General features: G+C 37.2%; 2 protein-coding genes across 4 annotated transcripts in view; both read left to right on the top strand.

Moving 5' to 3' along the window:
• The window catches only part of TOGARAM1 (TOG array regulator of axonemal microtubules 1), an 81,189-nt gene extending 77,286 nt beyond the window's left edge, over positions 1-3,903 (top strand). For 2 of the 3 annotated variants that reach the window (XM_067737056.1, XM_067737061.1), the window contains 2 exons: positions 2,058-2,144; positions 2,770-3,903. In XM_067737056.1, the coding sequence (XP_067593157.1) occupies positions 2,058-2,144; positions 2,770-3,023 (341 nt within the window). In that variant the 3' untranslated portion in view covers positions 3,024-3,903. The remainder of the gene's footprint in view (positions 1-2,057; positions 2,145-2,769) is intronic. The other variant, XM_067737063.1, reaches the window with a different exon arrangement.
• A 7,392-nt stretch (positions 3,904-11,295) lies between these two features.
• PRPF39 (pre-mRNA processing factor 39) overlaps positions 11,296-19,938 on the top strand; it is a 37,153-nt gene continuing 28,510 nt past the window's right edge. Inside the window, exon 1 of the mRNA XM_067736989.1 lies at positions 11,296-11,451. The gene's annotated coding sequence lies outside the window, so the exon portion shown is untranslated. The remainder of the gene's footprint in view (positions 11,452-19,938) is intronic.

Here is a 19,938-nt window from a genome sequence, read left to right as displayed (position 1 = left end):
TAAACAATTCAAGTTTAGGTTGCTTCATACTTGTTCTGGATGCTGTGAGGTCTCCATCTTAGAACCATATTTCTATAGTGTAGCTCGTAACTAATTGGACAAGTCATCCTCTATGTCATCATCCCAATTATCCTCCCAGACAAACTGCAGATTTGGAGGAAATATTTGCAAACCACATATCTGATAAATACACATATCTAGAATATATTAAAAAAACTCTTGGGAATTCCCTGGCGGTCCAGTGGTTAGGACTCCGGGCTTCCACTGTAAGGGGGCCTGGGTTCTATCCCTGGTCGGGGAACTAAGATCCTGCAAGCCGTACGGTACGGCCTGGCCGATAAATAAACAAATAAATAAATAATAAGTAAAGAAGTCTTAAAACTCAACATTAAAAAAAAAATCTAATTGGAAGATGGGCAAAAGATGTGAAGAAACACTTATATGGATGGCAAATAAACACATGAAAAGATGTTTAACATCCCCAGTCATTAGGGAAATGCAAATACAAATTAAGACCATAATCATTACACAAGTAATCATTACATTAGTCTGTTCGGGTAGTTAAAACAAACTACCACAGCCTGGGTGGCTTAAAAACAACAAACACTTATTTCTCACAGTTCTGGAGCCTGGGAAGTCCAAGATCAAGGCACCAGCAGATTTGGTGTTGAGTGAGGGCCCTCTTCCTGGTTTATAAATAGCCATCTTCTGGCTGTGTCCTCACGTGGTGGAAGGGGCAAGGGAGCTCTTTGGGGTCTCTTTTATAAAGGCACTAATCCCATTCGTGAGGGTGCCACCTTCATGACCTTATTACCTCCCAAAAGCCCCACCTCCAAACACCATCACACTGGGGATTGGGTTTCAACATATAAATTTGAGTGGGGATGCAAACATTCAGTCCACAGCAAGTATTAGAACAGCTAAAATTAAAAATAGTGACAACACCAAATGCTAACAAGGTTGCAAAGAAACTGGATCTCTTATGTTGGTGGTGAGAATGTAAATAAAATGGCATAGCCACTATAGAAAATTGTTTGGCTGTTTCTTAAAAAACTAAGGATGTACTTACCCATCAGTTGTGTTTTAGGCCTTTATCCCAGAGAAATGAAATCCTATGTCCATGGAAAAACCTGCACATGATTGTTCATAGCAGCTTTGTTTGTAATAGCAAAAAACTAGATATAATTCAGTGTGTTAATGGTGAAAAAAACTGATACATCCATACCATAAAATATTAGTTAGCAATAAAAAGGAATGAATTATTGATACATGAAGCAGTTTGGATGGATCTCAATGTCATTATGCTGAGTGAAAAACAGCCAGTGCCAAAAGGTCACATGCTGTAGGATTCCATGTGTATAACTTTCTCAAAATGACAAATTTGCAGAGATGGATAACAAATTAGTGGTTATCAGGGTTTAAGGGCAGTTTAGGAGGAGTGGCTAGATGTGACTGTAGATCTTTGGGGTGATAGAATAGTTTTGTATCTTAATTGTACTGATAGTTTCACAAATCTATACATGTGATAAAGTGACTTAGAATTATATACACATATTGTACCAATGTCAGATTCCTTGTTTTGATGTGTACTATAATCATGTAAGATGTAACATTTGGGTGAAAGTACACAAGACCTCTCTGTACTGTCTTTGCAACTTCCTGTGAAACTATGAAATTAGAGATTTGAAAAAAATCAGTAAAGGTAAAAACTATCCCCAAAATTTCAATTCTTTTTTTTTTTTTTTTTCTGATAAACCTATGTACTATCATTTGGAATAAGATGCCTAGGAGATGGGCAGTTCTTTTTCTTTTTTATACTGTATGACAGCTCCTTTAATATTCTGTGAGCTATTTTTATTTCTCATTTGCTGTAAGAATATTACTCTGTTAAGGTTTATAGAGAATTTAAAAAAGTGTTTAACTATGTAGATTAAATCTTTCTAACACATTTGCATTCACTTGCATGGATTTTTTTCCTTTCCATGCTGTGTAATGGAAAATAAATAAGATCTTGTAACTCTTTAAACATGTGCCTCTGTGTTATTCTTTTTGTTTAGATAATTACTTACTTCTACAGCCATTTTGCACAAAAGCCCAGTTTTTAAATGGAAAGGCAAAACAGGATATGACCGAAAAGCTTGCTGGTAAATATTTTTAAATTGTTATTTCTAAAGAAATAATTTATTGACTAAGGATAAACTGATGGACATTTCAATTCAATTTTAGGATAGCTACTAAACTCAATATCATTATCCAAGAAGTAGAAATAAATTGTATAATGATCCGAAAGAGGACCTTTTAAGACTTTTACCCAAAAATTTTCTTCAAAAGAATTTTATTCCTCTTTTCCCCAGTAAGTGTTTAGTCTTCTTGTTAGTAGAAATAAACAGGATAAATAAAAAGACATTAAAATCAAATATTGGTACAGATGGAAAACTACTATTTCAAATTATGTATTTAATAAAAGGTCCATGAGTTAAAACTGTATATGTCTTGATTTAACTACATTTGGAAAACATTGTGATGAATTTTTGGTTTGGTTTCTGTCTTTACTACTTTTGCCTGTCATATATAGATTTCTAATACTTGAAGATCCCAATCTTTGGGAGCAAAGTTTCTGACTTTACTTTTTTTTAAGATACCAAACATTTCAGGGCAAATGGCATAGGGAAGAAGCTTCGTTTATTTTATATGCTTTTTAATTCTCAGAACTCGAATTTGTTTGTTCTTTTTTTTAACCTCACTGTTTACCATATTTTTGTGTTTCAGATATTGTTACGGAACTTTATCAAAGGAAGCCCCATGCCACAGAACAGAAAGTGTTGGTTGTTTTATGGCACCTCTTAGGGAACATGACAAATAGTGGCTCGCTGCCTGGAGCTGGAGGAAATATACGCACAGCCACAGCTAAATTATCAAAAGTACTTTTTACACAGATGGGTCAGAATCTGTTAAATCAGGCTGCATCTCAACCATCACATATAAAAAAGAGTTTAGAAGAATTGCTTGATATGACAATTTGAAATGAATTACGAATTTTTGATGAAATATGAACAAAACTGTTTACATGATGACAAATGGAAGTTTTTTAAAGTTAGATTTTCAGTGCCTGTACTTCTCATCCCGTAAATTAAGTCAATAGCTATTTTTATTTGCAGCCTATGAGTACACATCTGTCCTATATCAACCCTATCATTTGCACCCATCACACAAAAATCTAAAATAATCTAATCTAATATTCATGAAATCTGAGGCATGTGGAATGAATCCAATTTTAATATTTTTGAGAAAAGTCCTGCTCATTTGCACTATTTTGTAGAAACTGAAATTTGTTGCCCTATATGTACAATTAGACTTTTAATTAAAAATATACTGTTTATTATGTAATCATGTTTTGCTATGTCTCATTACTCAGCCTTATTTTATGAAGTGGAAGAAAAGTCACTGAACTATGTTATCACAAAGTTTTGTGTGCTATTTGTGAAAAACATGTATTTCTGAAATCAGTCTGCTAATATGATTGTGCAGTATTAGCTTGCTTTTGCTGCTGTGTTAATGTGATATATTTGCTTACCATTTGGGTTTAATCATCTATATAATTGTGAAATTTAACAAGTTATAATAAAGCATGACGACCAAAGTTTTAGAAAACATTTAAATATTTTAAATGCACGTTTAAGAAAACGTGTTGAATGTAATTTCCCTATTTTTGTGTGCAAACACTAAATTTTATTTCTATATGTCCTGACATTTATAAAGGTGTTATTTTGCTGCCCAGTTGTGTAATTCTCAAATATAGTGCCAGGTGTTCTATAGCTTTTCTCAGAATTCTTGGGCAACAAGTACTGTATGCATCTTAAAAACGAAAAGGAATGTTATAAAATAAAAGGATTTATTTCTGTAGATGTGTGAGAGGTGTCCTATTTTTCCAACTCCGTATTTGTTAAAATGGGGAAAATATGTATTCTGATATTGACCTATCATTTTCACTTGTTATACTTGATACAATATTGACCTATCTCTATTGACCTAACAATAGACCTGGGTTATAGTTCTAGCTTTACAGAAAATTCACTCTGTGACCTTGGGCAAGTCACTTGCCAGATTTAGGCCTCAATTTTCTCATCTCTAAAATGTGAGGACTGGACTAGATGATTTTTAAGGTTCCATTTTGCTCTAAAATTCTGTGATTCTATGTTGTAGTTTACTCTAAGATCACTTTATTACCATTGTGAACTACCTTCATTCTTTTTCACTTCTGTGTCACTGACTAGTTTTCTAATGTATTGATATTTGGCTACTTTTTAAATTGTGATTCTTTGTATTATCTGCAATTTCTGAGGAAAAAAGCAAAAAAAAAAAAGTTTGAAGCTAATCTGAAAGGAGAGTAAAGATGTGGCTACTTTTTCTGTTTATATACACTGTTTTATAATTAAATACATACTTTTAAAATTCCTTTTCTTCTAAATGTATTTTATTATGTTCCTATAATTTAGGTCCAAAATTGGCAAACATTTTCTGTAAAGGACCAGAAAATCAATATTTTTGGCTTTGTAAGCCACAGATTCTGGCATATTCTTTGTTTTTGTTTTTTTACAGCCCTTTAAAAATGTAAATAAATTCTTGGCTCAGGCCTCTGGCATAGTTTGCCAACACCTGGCTTAGATTCTTTTGACTTCAGTTGTAACTCTGAAATCATTATTAAATTTTGCTTCAACCTTTGTGATATTCATTATTGAAACAATAGTTACAGATTCTAAATTTTATTAATTTTTACCACTGCCCTTGTTTCATTGCAAATGTGCCTAGTAAATTTGCATTGATTGATTGTTGGATATATTGAAATATATAAATTTCAAAGGCCAAAGAAGAGCACTACGTTATTTAAAGCTTAATCATCCCTATTTTCAGTAGATATAGTTTGAATTTTGCATTGAAAAAAGTACAGTAAATATATCGCTACTAATAACGTGGAAACTTTACTTCACACAATCTGTGTGTTTTTATTATAAAGAAAATAGCCATAATGTAACAGAGTCCCACGCCTAAAAGTTTTTTCTCTGTATTAGTAACTTCTTGATATTGAGCACTCAGAAATCTAGCATTCTGTTGCCAAGAACTGTTAACCAACCCAGAAATCAAAAAGAATTGGAGACTGATCACTGATGGAAAGAACTAAAGAAAAGCTGAAGGCTTGAATAAATTGAAATAAAGGAATTTGTTTTTTTTTTTTACAAGCAGTGATAGTGATAAAAGTGTAACCCCACCAGCACTGCAACTAAAAAATAAACAGCAAAAAATTTAAATGGCGTATTTACCCAATGGAATTGATAGCATATATTTACTAAAAATGTTAATCATTTTAATCACAGGGCCATGTGCACAATGTGTTAAAGGGAAAAAGCCTGACTACAAAATACAGTGTCTCTATTTGTTAAATATATACACACAGAGAAAACAGAACTGGAATTATATACACCGACATGTTAATGGTGGTAATCTGTGGGTAAAGAAGTTATTTTAATATTTTCAGCACACTATTCTGCAATTTCTATTTTCTCAGAAATGAGCAACATGTATTGCCTGTGTAATAAAGTTTAAATGACGATATGGTAATCTGAGGAGAATCTGAAAATAAGGGTAAAGTGAAGAGAAGAAAACATGGCAAAAAAGAGACAGTAGTGAATATCAAAGTGCTAAGGGAGGTAGACAGTGATACGACTAGAAGAGAGATGAGAAGAAAGGGAAGCAAGAAATTGTGAAGGTAAAGAGCATAAGACTTTGATTCAGAAAGCATGGATTTGGAACCCAGGTTTACTATTACTTGTTAAACCTTACATATATCCTGCAGTTGGTGTGAGGTACAAAATTAACATGGGATTATGTATAAGAAAGCATTTGTAAACCTCAAATTCTGTACAAAGGTAACTTATTCCCAGCAGCAAATGAAGTTGAGGAGAGATGGGCAGAAACACTACAGAGATCTTTAGAGCCAAGATAAGCTAACCCTACTTATTTCATTGCTGGTTAGAAGGTTAAATACATCAAACGAAGGCAAAATCATTTAAGTACTATATCAACAAGAATGATTCAAGTCTCATAATGTGTTCTGTAAAAGAATACCTAAATTCATACTTAAACTCTTCTCTGGGCAACAATGGGATAAACAGATTTCAAAGTGAATTGTAGGTTTAGCAAATAGTCTTTTTTTTTCTTATTAAATATGGAATGTGTGAGACAATGTTATGTAAGATGAAGACAGTGGTGTGGTATGACCAGTCTTGAATGAATTGTTCACCTCTATGCATTTACTGGGTGCCTTGGCCTATACTGGGTGCCGAATAAATAGTACTTGAGTAAAATGTTATATACGTTTGAAATTTATTCTGGAGCAATGTTTTCAAGGGTGGGGGTGGTGTATTTTAAAAGTTAACTAGTAGAAGAGGGATAGTTGGATGGAAACACCGATCCAAAGGCCTCCTGTGGCAAATGGATTTCATAGGATGTCCCAGCCTAATGGATAGATAAGTTCTGCCTGTTCAATGTGTTGAAAAAGATTGTGAGGTTCTAGCAAGTTTCAATAGGAAAGAGTATAGTGATCTTACTATCCAGGGCTCAGAGCCAGATTCTAGATAGTAAAGGTCTAAAGAATAGTATAACAGGAGTGAGAATTGAAAGAATAGATCTGAAAGGTATTCTGATGGCAGGACTGACTAAATTGATGACATACTTAGATTTGGAACATAAAGGAGTCAAAGTTAAAGAAGTTTCTCACACTAGAGGCTGGTGAATGCTGATGCCATTAACTGAAATGGAGAACACTGGAGGAGAAGCAGGTGGTGGAAAAAAGAGGAATGTAATGCTTTTAGACCCCTGTGAGAGAACTGACTCTGAAGGCAGTTCTGAATTTATTGATTGATTGATTGATGGCTGCGCCGCCAGGCCTGTGGGATCTTAGTTCCTCGACTAGGGATCGAACTGGGCCATCGGCAGTGAAAGCACAAGAGTCCTAACCACTGGACCGCCAGGGGATTCCCAGCAGAGTTCTGAATTTAAATTACAGCTTTACATTTATTAAATCTATGGCCAAGAGGATAAAAAGAAAGGAAGGAGGAAGGAGGGAAGGGAAGAGAAGAAAGAGAAAAGGAAAAAAAAAAACCCAACTGGCATGAGCAAAAAGGAAAATTATTTTTATTGATGCTTATAACAGAAGTCAAAGTCTCTGGCTTCAAAGCTGGCTTGACTCAGGGCTCAAATAATGTCTAGAACTAGTTTCTCTCTCCTTCACCCATAGAAACAGCCAATTTCTCTTTACGTCTCGTTGACCAGAATTGGGTCACCCCTTCTATCCCTCAATCAGTCATTGGCAAATAGGAATGGGATTACCACAGTTGGTTTGTACTGATTATGATTCAGCTCCTGGAGTTGGACACATTATTACCTGATACCTGAAGAAAAAAAAAAACTTTAAAAAGCAAAATATATACCTAACACAGCAATATGAATATACTTAAAAGAGTAGTATGGGGCTTCCCTGGTGGTTAAGAATCCGCCAGCCAATGCAGGGGACATGGGTTCGAGCCCTGGTCCGGGAAGATCCCACATGCCGTGGAGCAACTAAGCCCATGCGCCACAACTACTGAGCCTGTGCTCTAGAGCCCGTGAGCCACAACTACCGAGGCCGCGTGCCACAACTACTGAAGCCCGTGCGCCTAGAGCCTGTGCTCTGCAACAAGAGAAGACACCGCAATGAGAAGCCCATTCACCACAACGAAGAGTAGCCCCCGTTTGCTGCAACTAGAGAGAGCCCGCGTGCAGCAACGAAGATCCAACACAGCCAAAAATAAAAAAAAAAAAAGAGTATATGTATGAATATACATGGAATACATAAACAGTAGCTAAACAGCAATACACATACACACACAATATATATTTGCAAATATCAGCAATCTCTTTCACAAGCCGTTCATGGTACCCCAGTTGATTTAGCTATTAAAGCCTGAAAACTCAATCACCCTGAAAGAATAACCCCTATCCTCTTCTTGCATTCACATTGTTCTCTTTTTGCAGCATTATTTGTGAAGAATGTAGAAATGTCCTAGTCCTTAACTTATAACAACATACAGCCTTACTTCAATCTTGCAACATACTATATCCAACACTCCATGTCTAGTAAAGATACAATCCATAATGAAAATGTAGGTATCATGATTTTTAATGGGCAAAATAACAGTATCATAACCCAGGCTTGTGGGATCAGAGAAGATATCTTCAAGGAAGCAACATTTCAAATAAGTTCTGAAGATTGAGTTATTCGACAATGAGAAAAGAAAGGAAAAGCACATTCTAAGTACCTGCAAAGATCAAAAACTAAGAAGATGAAAGAAGTCAATCTTCCATGTGTCACAGTGAGCAGGACAGAGAGGTTCCAGATAAAAGTAGAGGTAAGAACAAGAACAAAATGGTAAACGCAAGGATTTGGATTTTTATCCCCTAGGACCTGCTATAGGAAGTCATGAACAATTACAGATACAGTTTCATAGCCCTGTGACAAGAGAACAAAAAGGCTTGGAATAGGGAAATTGGGGCTGGGGTGGGAGAAATTAAAATGCAAATCTCCCTCTTTCTTTCATTTTGACATTTCGACAGCTGGGAAAACATTACACAGATTAACAATTTAACAAATTATTCAGGGGACTTCCCTGGTGGTCCAGTGGGTAAGACTATGGGCTCCCAATGCAGGGGGCCCAGGTTCAATCCTTAGTCAGGGAACTAGATCCCACATGCATGCTGCAACTAAGAAGCCCGCATACTGCAACTAAACGATCCCGCATGGTGCAACGAAGACCAGGCTCAGCCAAAATAAATAATAAAATAAAAAATAAATTATTCAAATTGGAGCATTTTAGGATCCAAATAACTCTCAGGAAGACTGAACTGAGGCGATACCATTTGAACTAAATCTCACAGATCATATAATAGTAGAGAGGGACAATATCCATATTGTGTTTGGCTTTAAATCTCCTAGAGCCACAATTTTATTTGCTTTAACCAGTAAGAAAGAACACTAAATACAGGAGTCTAAATGTTTTGAATACAAGAGCCACCACTATTCAATGAAGGATTTATTTATGATGTAAATGAATAGCATTCCCTAGAGAAAATATGTTCTGTAATAAATGAGCCATGTGGTGTTTTATGTGCTTTTTCATTGCATGTTACATTTTGAACAGAATAAACAGGAATCTTTACTGAATAGCCCAGAAAGAAGCTGCGACTAACACTGGGTATAAGAAGTTTTTTGCTCTTTTATCAGTCACAATCCCAGAAGGAAATACATGGCTTATCAACATCAGGGTAATTTGAGAAGTGGTTAATAAGGGACTATTTACAACAGTTTAGGGAAACTTGGAATCTGGAAGAAGAAAGTGATACGGAGACCGCATGGAAGGAGCTAGGGGAATAAATACTCTGACCTCACTCCTCCCTTCTGTTCTTCCAGACCCAACCAGAAACCAGCGAGCAAAGGTCAAGATAGAGAAGGGTGGACAGTTGATTTGGAGAGGCAAATGGAAGAAATCCATTACATTAATAAACAACACCTTTTCCCATCTGTCCCAACTTTTTGTTCTGTTTCTGAATCACCTGACTTTAAATACTGTATTTTAGAACTTGCCATGTAAACTGCACTATTTGGTATATCCTTTTTTTCTTCCCAAAGCTTATAATTGTGATATACAATTTCTTTTAAAGTCAACTAAAGCTACATCAAGTAAAAAAAAAAAAAATTGAGTTTTCACCTGTGAGGAGAGCAAGCACTGTAGACAGAGGAAAACACACTGAAAGGTTGAGACACATAAAAGGGACATAGACACTTAAAAGGGAACAGTGGGTTTTGTAAATTTATGGGAAGGCAGAAACCAGTAAGAGGGCTGGTGTTATTACGAAGGACTATATTTTCAATGCTAAAATGTTTAGGTTTTTCTTAAAAGCATGGGGGGAAACCAGTGAAGGTTTTTAAGCAGGACCGTGAAAGCAATAGTACTGGCTTGAAAGGTTAAGATGTAGAAAACCAGATAAAGGGAAACAATGAATCTACAGTGAATAAAGCTGAAGAAGCAGGTAGAGTTTTAGAAAATGGCTCTTAGAGGAGATGAGAATCTCAAACATAATCTTATTTACTGATGAAGAATTTGAGATTACTTTAGGAAAGTTTGAAAAGAACCAGGAGAGAAGTGAAAGCTGTGGCACTCAGAGCCACTGAATGACAGTGTTTGTGGCAAAGTCTGCATGCCTTCCCAATATATCAGAGACCCTTAACTGCTCCTTCCCATAGTGAACATAAACGTCACTGGGTACACCAGTGAAAAGCATGGCTGCACTGTCAGAGAATTCAAAAAAGTTAGCTTGAAGAGTAGAAGAGGCAATGCAAAGCGAAAGCTGCAACTAGATGCAGTTTGATGTAAGTGAAAGATAAGACTGGTTTTGATATTTGGAAGCAAAGGAGCTGTTGAGGGGATTTATGATTAACAGGTTAATAGACAGAAAACATCATCTTGCAGAGAAATATTTCTGGAAACAGACGATTCCAGAGGAGGAAATTGCAGCCCAGTTGTGATACTACTGAATCTTGAGCAAGCGATTGCCTGGTAAATTGTCGGTGAATTCAGGAGCCTCGAAATATGAACAGGAGAGAGGCCAGATTTGAAAAAAAAAAAAATTTTTTTTTTTTAAACTGAGGATGGGAGTATAGCTGAAGAGTACTGCTAAGACTATCAAAATAATGCAGCCTTCATTTGTCCAGGGAATAATTTTACATATCCCTTTAATAATCAGTTCCTCAAGCCCCTAACTCCACTATTGTTTCACCTTCAGGAAACCTGGGTGGACCCAAAGTCCAAACCATCGTGAGATTTAGGAGTTTAAGGCTGAATTTCTGACCACTTTTAGGTAGAGGCGTGGAGCCTAGGCAGTTGTTTGCCAAAAAATAGTAACAGTATTTTTCCTTGACTGGGCGGGGCGCTGTCTGTGTTTAAAATCAGGGGTGTGGAAGGCCCTGAAGACTCTCCTTCGGCTCTGCAAGTCCCCGTAGAGGAGGAAACACTGAATTGGAGCAGCGGCCCCGCCCTCCGTGGCGGCAGGGCGGGGACGGGGCTGGGCTGGGCGAGGCGGGGCGGGGCTGGGCGAGGCGGGGCGGGGCTGGGCGAGGCGTGGCCGGGCAGGACCGGCCCCCGCCGGATCCCGAGGAGGGCGAGGCCTGCGCGCTGCGCAACCACGTGACTTCCTCGCCTCCGGGGACACCGACGCATGCGTGCCGCACTCTCGAAGAGGCGGCTGTGGCGCTGGTGGCGTCTGCTCCGGTGTTTGTGGGGACAGAGACGGTGGAAGTGCCCTCTTCGGCTCGGTTGGCCCACACTGCGGCTCATGGCATTGAGTGGCATCCATCGTCAGGTCAGCTGGGGCGGGCGCCTTGGAATTGGACGGAGTGGGTGGTACGCGGGGCAGCAAGGCGCCTGCCTTGTTTCAGGCCGCGCTAGGGCTGCGGCCTCCGACTCCCGCCCTGTTTGAGGCCTGCGTTGGCCTCGGGGCCCAGCTGTCCATCCCTCCTCCTTCCCACCTGTTGGGTGGAGCGGTGCGAGGTTTCTTTTCTTAGACCCCACGTTTGTCTGCCGGTGCTTCAGGACGGGAGGGGAAATGTGGGCCGCCACCTTGATTTAGGAAGAGATTTGGGGGTAAGTCTAAAGCTTTCCCGAGAGTTCGGAATCACTGTGGCTGGGACGGCTGGAAGTGGAAGGGACCTAGAGGATTGGGAGAATATAATACAAATTGTGTTAAACTTTTAGGCGCCTTGTAGGGCGCGTTTCGCGTTCTGACCAGAGCCACACTCTGGGACCCTGAGTCACAGCACCCCAAATATCAGCTAAAGCTTTTGGCAGGATGGGGTAGAAGCAGAAAAACCAAACATTAAAGAATAATGTTTACCTTTTGTAGCCAGAGACCAACACTGATATTTTTCTCGTTCCAAAAATCACATCTTTAAGTTAATTAGTAGTACTGCTCTTAATGTGTTATTAAGTACCATATTATGTACTATATTTATGCCGACTAAAATTTTAGTGTAATATTCATGTTGCCTTTTCTTTGAGGACGTCATGTTATTTGGCAACTGATCCTTGTTCAGAAATACGTAACACTTTTCTTTTTACAGTTGTAAAGGTTGAAACCTAAGAAAGCAGGTTTCATACAGGGAAATATGAAACTCATGTTGGAACTTAAGTGTTTTTGGCTTTGAGAGCTTAAGTGGATTGAAAAAAACAAGCAACTACTGTCAGGTGTCCTTCCCCACCCCCCCTTTATAACCTCATTCTAAAATTGCAAAAGTTGGAATTTTCCACTCTTCAGCCTCTGGTAGGGATAAAGTGAATGAAAGGAGTTGTACTAAAGAAGACAAGTTTTTAAGATTGTGAACTCTGGAATAATTAGGGGTTACCAAAGATGGCTAATTAGTAGGTGGTGAGAGATATTTGAAGTGAGAATTGAAAAGCAGAATTTTTTTAGTGTCAGAATATTTGGTAGTCGTTTTACTTGCTTACTTGTAGTTGAATATGGGAAAGATAAAAAGTGTGTGTGGCTTTTTTTCAAGAGAAAGATTAGCAGATACAAATTACTATGTATAAAATAGATAAACAAGGGCCTACTGTATAGCACAGGGAACTGCATTCAATATTTTGTAATAACCTAAAATAAAGAAGAGAGAGAAAGAACAGAACCTTCTGTGGTATGCTAACAAATAATTCTGCATAAAACATAGGATTTTAATTTTTTTTTTGAAAAGTAGCCAAAGGGGGAAGAAAGTAGTTCCAGCCAAATGGTGTTTTTTTTTTTCAAAGACCAAAGATGATAGAAACATTTATGTAAATAAACAAAGCCCAATTTCTGGAACATAGTAAGTGCTTAATACGTGGAAACTTTAAAAAGGTCAATGTGTGAACATTCTGCTCAGCCTCTGAAAACAATTTCCAAAACTAGTGGTTATGATAGCCTCTTTTCTTCTAAACACTTTGAGTCTTCAAATTGGCTTATGTGTGGATGAGGCACAGAGTGACTTCTGGATTGCAAAGCTAGTTGATTGCAGTACTCAAACTCCTGACTTTCATTCCTTAGTGATGACTAAGATTTTTATGTGTTGCCCTCTTTATGAAAAGAATAATCAGTGGTATGATTTTGAGTACCTCTGTCAGCATAAATGCCTATAGAGAGAGGAAAAAGAAGGTAATAGATCAGACTTCTCATTTTTAATTGAGTATGGGTTATTTAAGTCATTCCTTGAAAGAGCTTTTAAATTTTAAGATGGCATGCTGAATTGTTAGATGTATGTCATAACTGAACTAAAACTTGAACTGTATGAGCTTGATGTAGAACTGTATTTTTTCATGTACTGCATATTCACTTTTAATATATCATGTTTTCTTTTATACTTGTGGACTTTATACCTTTCATATGGTTTTATATAAGAAAGTACAGAGTAGTAAAAGGGCATCGAGTGGCTTAGTGAGTTGAGAAAAGGAGGAAACTTTTGTTATTCTGAGAGAATAGCATGAGCCCAGGCTCAGGCATGGGAATGTGTTGTCCTCTGTAAATGACAGTAAGGAATACTGTAGGATTAATATGTTTGAAAAGTTAAATTGGGACCAGATATATCATTCAAGTCTTTCAACAAATATTTATGTGCTGTTTTATACTAGACAGTTTTAGGTTCTAGGGACATAGTAGTGAACAAAACCAAGGGCCCTTATCTCACTGAATTTAATATTCTAATAATATTAATTTATCTGTAGCAATAGTGTAGCAATGTTTTTCAAGTTTTTTGACTGCAACCCATAATAGGATGTATGTGTAACATTTCAATCCAATAATCCAATAGTTGAATTCTGTGTGTGTTTCAGCAGTATGCCCTTAACGTGTGCATTGCACTCTGATGTATTTTTTCTACTCTGTATTTTTCCTTTTAAAAAAAATAAGCTGGTTTGAAGCATTCTGAATTATGTTTGAAAAACATTATTCAAGAGGGGAGAGAATAATTATTTATATTGTAACAGTAGCAGTATAAAAGAAGAGGATAGTTAATCTTTATAGCAAGGTATGTGTGATTATTTGTGGATGAGGTTTAGAGAGGTTAAGTAACTTGCTCAAAGTTCCCTAATGAGAAACTGGGCCAGATCTTTAATTCAGTTCTATCAGGCTCTAAAGCCCAAGCACTTTATTATACAACTTTCCAATTGATTTTGAAAATAATAAACTAGGTTTAGGACTCTGGGTGGAGGGTAAGGCCTGTGGTGTTTTTTGTTTATCATACAGTGAATTAAGTGCGTACTAGGCCTGCATGTGTACTGTATATCTACGTATTTGTAGACCCGGTTCTTACTCTCAGGGAATTTGAGACAAAGGAAGATAGACATTGAATGAGTATCACAAATGTGATGTGTGCTATGGGGGAAAAGGATGCTATGGAAGCATCATTGGGGGAACCTAACTAATTTGGAGGGTATGGGAATACTTTTCTGGAAGGGATGTTTAAATGTGCCCAGATTAATGAGTGGGCTTCAGTTAGGTTGAAGGCTCTGAGTGGGAGTGTGGGGGTGGGGTACAGGGGTGGGAGAGCATTCCAGGTAGAAGAAACTGCGTACACTAAGGCCTTGAAGCTGAAATGAGCTGAACTGGAAAACACAACAAAACTAGGTGACTGTGATATGTCAGTAAAGGGCAAGAAGAGAGAGCCTTTCAGGGAGGAAGTCATCATTACTGTTGGATGCTGTGATGAGCAGATCAGAAAGATGAATCAGAACATGTCCAGTTGGATTTATAAACAGGGAGATTGTGATCTTGGGGGAATTTCAGAGTCGTGTTAAAGAAGAATTCAAATTTACGAGTAAATGGAGGGTGTAGAAGTAGACAACTTCATTGTCTTCCCGTTGTATTTGGAACAAAATCCAAATCCTTAACATAGCTTATGATTGCCCTTTGGTTGTTTTTAAACTAAATTATAGTATGTATATTATAAATTATTATATAAAAGATGAGAGATATTTTTACATGTTTGAAGGCTAATGGAAGTAATCTAATATACTGAGAGAAACTGATAAGGAGAGAGTCAAGATAATTTAAGAAGCAACATTCTTGAGAAGATGGGTGGGAGAAGTGATCCAAGTCATGAGTTCAGGGTTTGACCTTTTGTAGCAGCAGAGATGCTTCATCCATTGTGACCAAGGTAAGGAGGAGGACAAATAATATAGCTCTTATAAGAGTGCTATAATAGAGGTGCAGAACAAATACTTAGAGAGCAAAAGACAAAAAATGGTTATGTATTTCAACTTTTATAGGAGTGCTATAATAGGGGTACAGAACAAATACTTTGAGAGCAAAAGGGAGGGAAGATTATACAAGAGGTGAGGGAAAAACTCTTAGAGGAAAACATAGGCAGAACAGCACTTTTCAGGATGAATTGCAGCAGTATCTTTTTGGATCCATCTCCTAAAATAAGGAAAATAAAAACAAAAATAAACAATTGGGACCTAATTAAACTTAAAAGCTTTTGCACAGCAAAGGAAACTGTAAATAAAACACAAAGACAGCCCACAGAATGGGAGAAAATATTTGCAAACAATGTGGCCAATAAGGTATTAATCTCCAAAATATACAAACAGCTCATGCAGCTCAATATTAGAAAAACAAACAACCCAGTCAAAAAATGGGCAGAAGATCTTTTCTCCAAAGAAGACATACAGGTAGCCAAAAAGCACGTGAAAAGATGCTCAACATTACTAATTATTAGAGAAATGCAAATCAAAACTACAGTGAGGTATCACCTCAACACTGATCAGAATGGCCATCATCAAAAAGTCTACAGAAAATAAATGCTGGAGAGGGTGTGGAGAAAAGGGAACTGTCCTATACTGTTGGTGGGAATGTAAATTGACACAGCCACTATGGAGAGCAGTATGGAGGTGCCTTAAAAAACTATAAATAGAGCTGCCATATGATCCAGCAAAAGCACTCCTGGGCATGTATCTGGAGAAAACCATAATTTGAAAAGATACATGCATCCCAGTGTTGATTGCAGCACTGTTTACAATGGCCAACACATGGAGGTAACCTAAATGTCCATGGACAGACGAATGGTTAAAGAAGATGTTGTACATATCAGTGGAATATTACTCAGCCATAAAAAAGAATGAAACAATGCCATTTGCAGCAACATGCGTAGACCTAGAGATTATCATACTAAGTGAAGTCAGTCAGACAAAGACAAATATATGATATGTCTTATATATGGAATCTAAAAAATGATACAAATGAACTTATTTACAAAGCAGAAATAGACTCACAGACATAGAAAACAAACTTTTGGTTACCAAAGAGGAAAGGTGGGGGGGGAAGGGGTAAATTAGAAGGTTGGGGTTAACATATACACACTACATATGTAAAATAGATAATCAACAGCACCTACTGTACAGCACAGGGAAACTACTCAATACTTTGTGATAACCTGTATGGGAAAAGAATCTGAAAAGGAATAGATATATGTATATATAACTAAATCACTTTGCTGTACATCTGAAACTAACATACACGTTGTAAATCAACTATACTCCAATATAAAATAGAAATTAAAAAAAATAATAAAGAATAGAAGAGGTGAGGGGATTGGGAGAATGGTAACATAATAGATTTACTTCGTGGAGGTATAAAGAATTTTAAGAAGGAAATAGGGCATTAATGGAGATCTAGGAGGATAAAGCCTGACCCACCGTTGGTTGTGGCAGCTAGGTCAATATGAGAAATTAGTATTTTCATCAGAGTGATATGGGCTGGACTACGTAGTGTACCAACAAATGGTTATTTTCTTAGGAAAAATACTGCAGTAGAACATGGTTGTTCATGATTAATTCTTTCATATGGCCTTTAAAAATTATTTCTAATAGAAATGTTACTTATTCTTACATATTTCTCTTTTAGCCAATAACTTTGTAAGTCTAATACTTCTAATAATTTGCCTGTAGATTCATCATTATTTCTTAAGGAGAAAATTCTAGAATATTTTCTTTTAAACATAGGTCAAAGCTGTGCTTAACTTTATGGTTTATGCTACATACTGAATTTTGAGAATATAACCCAAAGGAAATTGCTTTTTACAAATAGGCATTTACATGAGGGAGTTTACTGTGATATACTTAGTAAAGCCAAATCTTAGAAAGAACTCAAGTCAAATTGAGGAATATTTAAGCAAATCCAGCCATACTGCCCTTCTTGCTGATCTATTTTTCTGTGAACATGCCAGGCAAGGCATTTACTTATCTCAGTACTTGCTCTTTCTGCTGCCTGTCATTTTCTTCCTCCAGACAGCTGCATGACTGGCTTTCTTACTACCTCATCCTCTCTTTTATTTTGTTCTTAGCACTTGGTACCACATACATATTAGAAATATAGTTAGATTAAAAAAAGTCTCTATCTCCCCACTGGAACGTCAGCTCCTTGAGAGCAGGAACTCTGTTTTGTTCACAGCTAAATTTCCAGTGCTTAGAATAGTAGTGTCCGACACACAGAATTAGCTCATTAAATATCTGTTGAATGAATATTATTACACTAGGATATGATATTGGTTAGAGATTTTTAAAAATACTAAATAAAAGGGGTTCAGCATAGAGTAATTTGTATACCTAAATTCAGTAAAATAAATGAAAAATATAAATCAGATAAAGTAAAAAAGAAATAAAATAGTATAAACCCAAAAGGACAAAGAACAGAAGAGGAGGTATCAACAGATGAGAATTCACGTTTTGGAAGAAAGCAGATGGACCAGTTTTAACTGATTAACTTAGGTTTTCACTTTTTTGCGTTCAGCTCGGTGCCTGCAGAGAGGGAAGTTAATAAGAAACAAGATGGATAGTCCCACAAAATCCCAGAAAGGCTCAGGAATTTCAGGTTCCAAGGGCCTCTGAAGATAGGAGTGCTGAATGCAACTAAAAATTGTAAGATTTGTTAAAAGTCTAGAGTAGTTTAGACCCTTCTCCATCTAGTATAGCCAGCAAAAAACTGGATGTTCGTTATTTGAAGAGGGCAAAAGCAGAGAAGTTAGCACAGCTGTTGGGAGGTGGGGCAGGGGTGAAGGGTCTTAGCGAAAATGGGAAGTTGAATGAAAGTTTATATATTGAATGGTGAAATCACCAGCCCTGTTTGTCTTCTTTGCTCCCAGAATGCTTGTTGCCTTACTTAAGTTGAAACATTCTTCTTTGGGAAAACTTAACCCAAGGGAAATAATGTAGAGCACTGACATTTAGTGGGTTCCGCCCTCAGAGAATGCCATCATTGGGCATTCCCAGTCGTTAGGACTCTGCACTTTCACTGCTAAGGTCATGGGTTTCATACCTGGTCGGGGAGCTAAGATCCTGCAAGCTGCATGATGTGGCCAAAAAAAAAAAAAAGAATGCCATCCTGCACTGAGGCCCACCAGTTGCCAAGCTTTATCCAGCCTCTAATATGTTTTGTAATGCCTCACACTTATTCTTGAACAGAAGTTTGAAAATCACTGTACTTGAGAGACCAAAATAAATAGTCAGGAGACGCTCAGAAGAGACAGATAGTGCTGAGAACAGAAGAAAATTTAAAGTAAATTATAGAGAGATAGCAGGAGATACGGCAGTGAAAAAGGAATATTGATTACTCAGAGAATAAAAAATGGAAGTTAAAAAATTGACTCACAGGGCTTCCCTGGTGGCGCAGTGGTTGAGAGTCCGCCTGCCGATACAGGGGACACGGGTTCGTGCCCCAGTCCGGGAAGATCCCACATGCCACGGAGCGGCTGGGTCCACGAGCCATGGCCGCTGAGCCTGCGCGTCCTGAGCCTGTGCTCCGCAAGGGGAGAGGCCACAACAGTGAGAGGCCCGCATACCGCGAAAAAAAAAAAAATTTGACTCACATTAAAAATCCAGTAAAAGAGTTTTGGCAGAGTAGAATGAATCAAAGAGTTAGAAGAAAAATGTGGGGAAAGGTAAGAAAAGTAGAGGATCAATCCGGGAGGTCTAACACCTGAGCAGTGTGAATTCAACAAAGAGAAAATCAGTAGGAGGAAATTATCAAATAAATAATAGATACAGAACATAAGAACTGAATGATGTAAATAGATTAAAATAGGCCTTCCAAATGAATGCCTTGCAGAACGAATGGAAAGGACTCACCTTAGGGCACATCATTATGCAATTTCAGAACACCTGGGATAAACAGAAACTAAAAGCTTCTGTGGAGGAAAAAAAGGTTACATATCGAGGATAAGAAATAAAAAGACATCAGATGTTCTCAACAGCAACGTCAGATGCTAGGAAACAATGAATAAATTCCTTCAAAACTTTTAAGAAAAAATTATTTTCATTCTAGAATTTTAAACTCACAATCTGTCATTCAGTTATGAGGATTTTAGAATTGGAAAGTCTTTTTTTCACCCTACATACCCTTTTTCAGAGTTACAGAAAGGATTCTCTACAAAAGGGAGTAAATCAGCAAAGAAAAAGATTTTATTATAAATGAGATTCAACCAAGGGGACAAGTGAAGGGAATTCCTTGGATCAAAATGAAGAGACAAACCTAGACAGGACAAGCCAGTCTAAACTGTTGCAGAAGGTTAGATGGTTTCAGAAAGGATGGCTCCGGAAGGGAAAATAGAATTGATAAGTATGAGTGACAGTTGCTTTTGAAGGACCTTTATAAGACCTCAAGGATGTGGGGTCATTTTTCAAAGGCAATGAAACATATGAAAATGAGGAAATACTTAAAGAAAGAGAAGCAAGGAAATGTAATTATAGTTTACAAGATAGCTTGAAAAAAATGTTTACATGGTCATAATAATATAAACTTGAATATTGATTCAAGCCCAACCTGATAGAA

The sequence above is a fragment of the Pseudorca crassidens genome, chromosome 1 (assembly GCF_039906515.1).
Source record: "Pseudorca crassidens isolate mPseCra1 chromosome 1, mPseCra1.hap1, whole genome shotgun sequence".
In the NCBI taxonomy this organism is placed as follows: Eukaryota; Metazoa; Chordata; class Mammalia; order Artiodactyla; family Delphinidae; genus Pseudorca; species Pseudorca crassidens.
The sequence above is the reverse complement of the archived record's forward strand: the minus strand, read 5'-3'. Positions and strand labels throughout refer to the sequence as shown.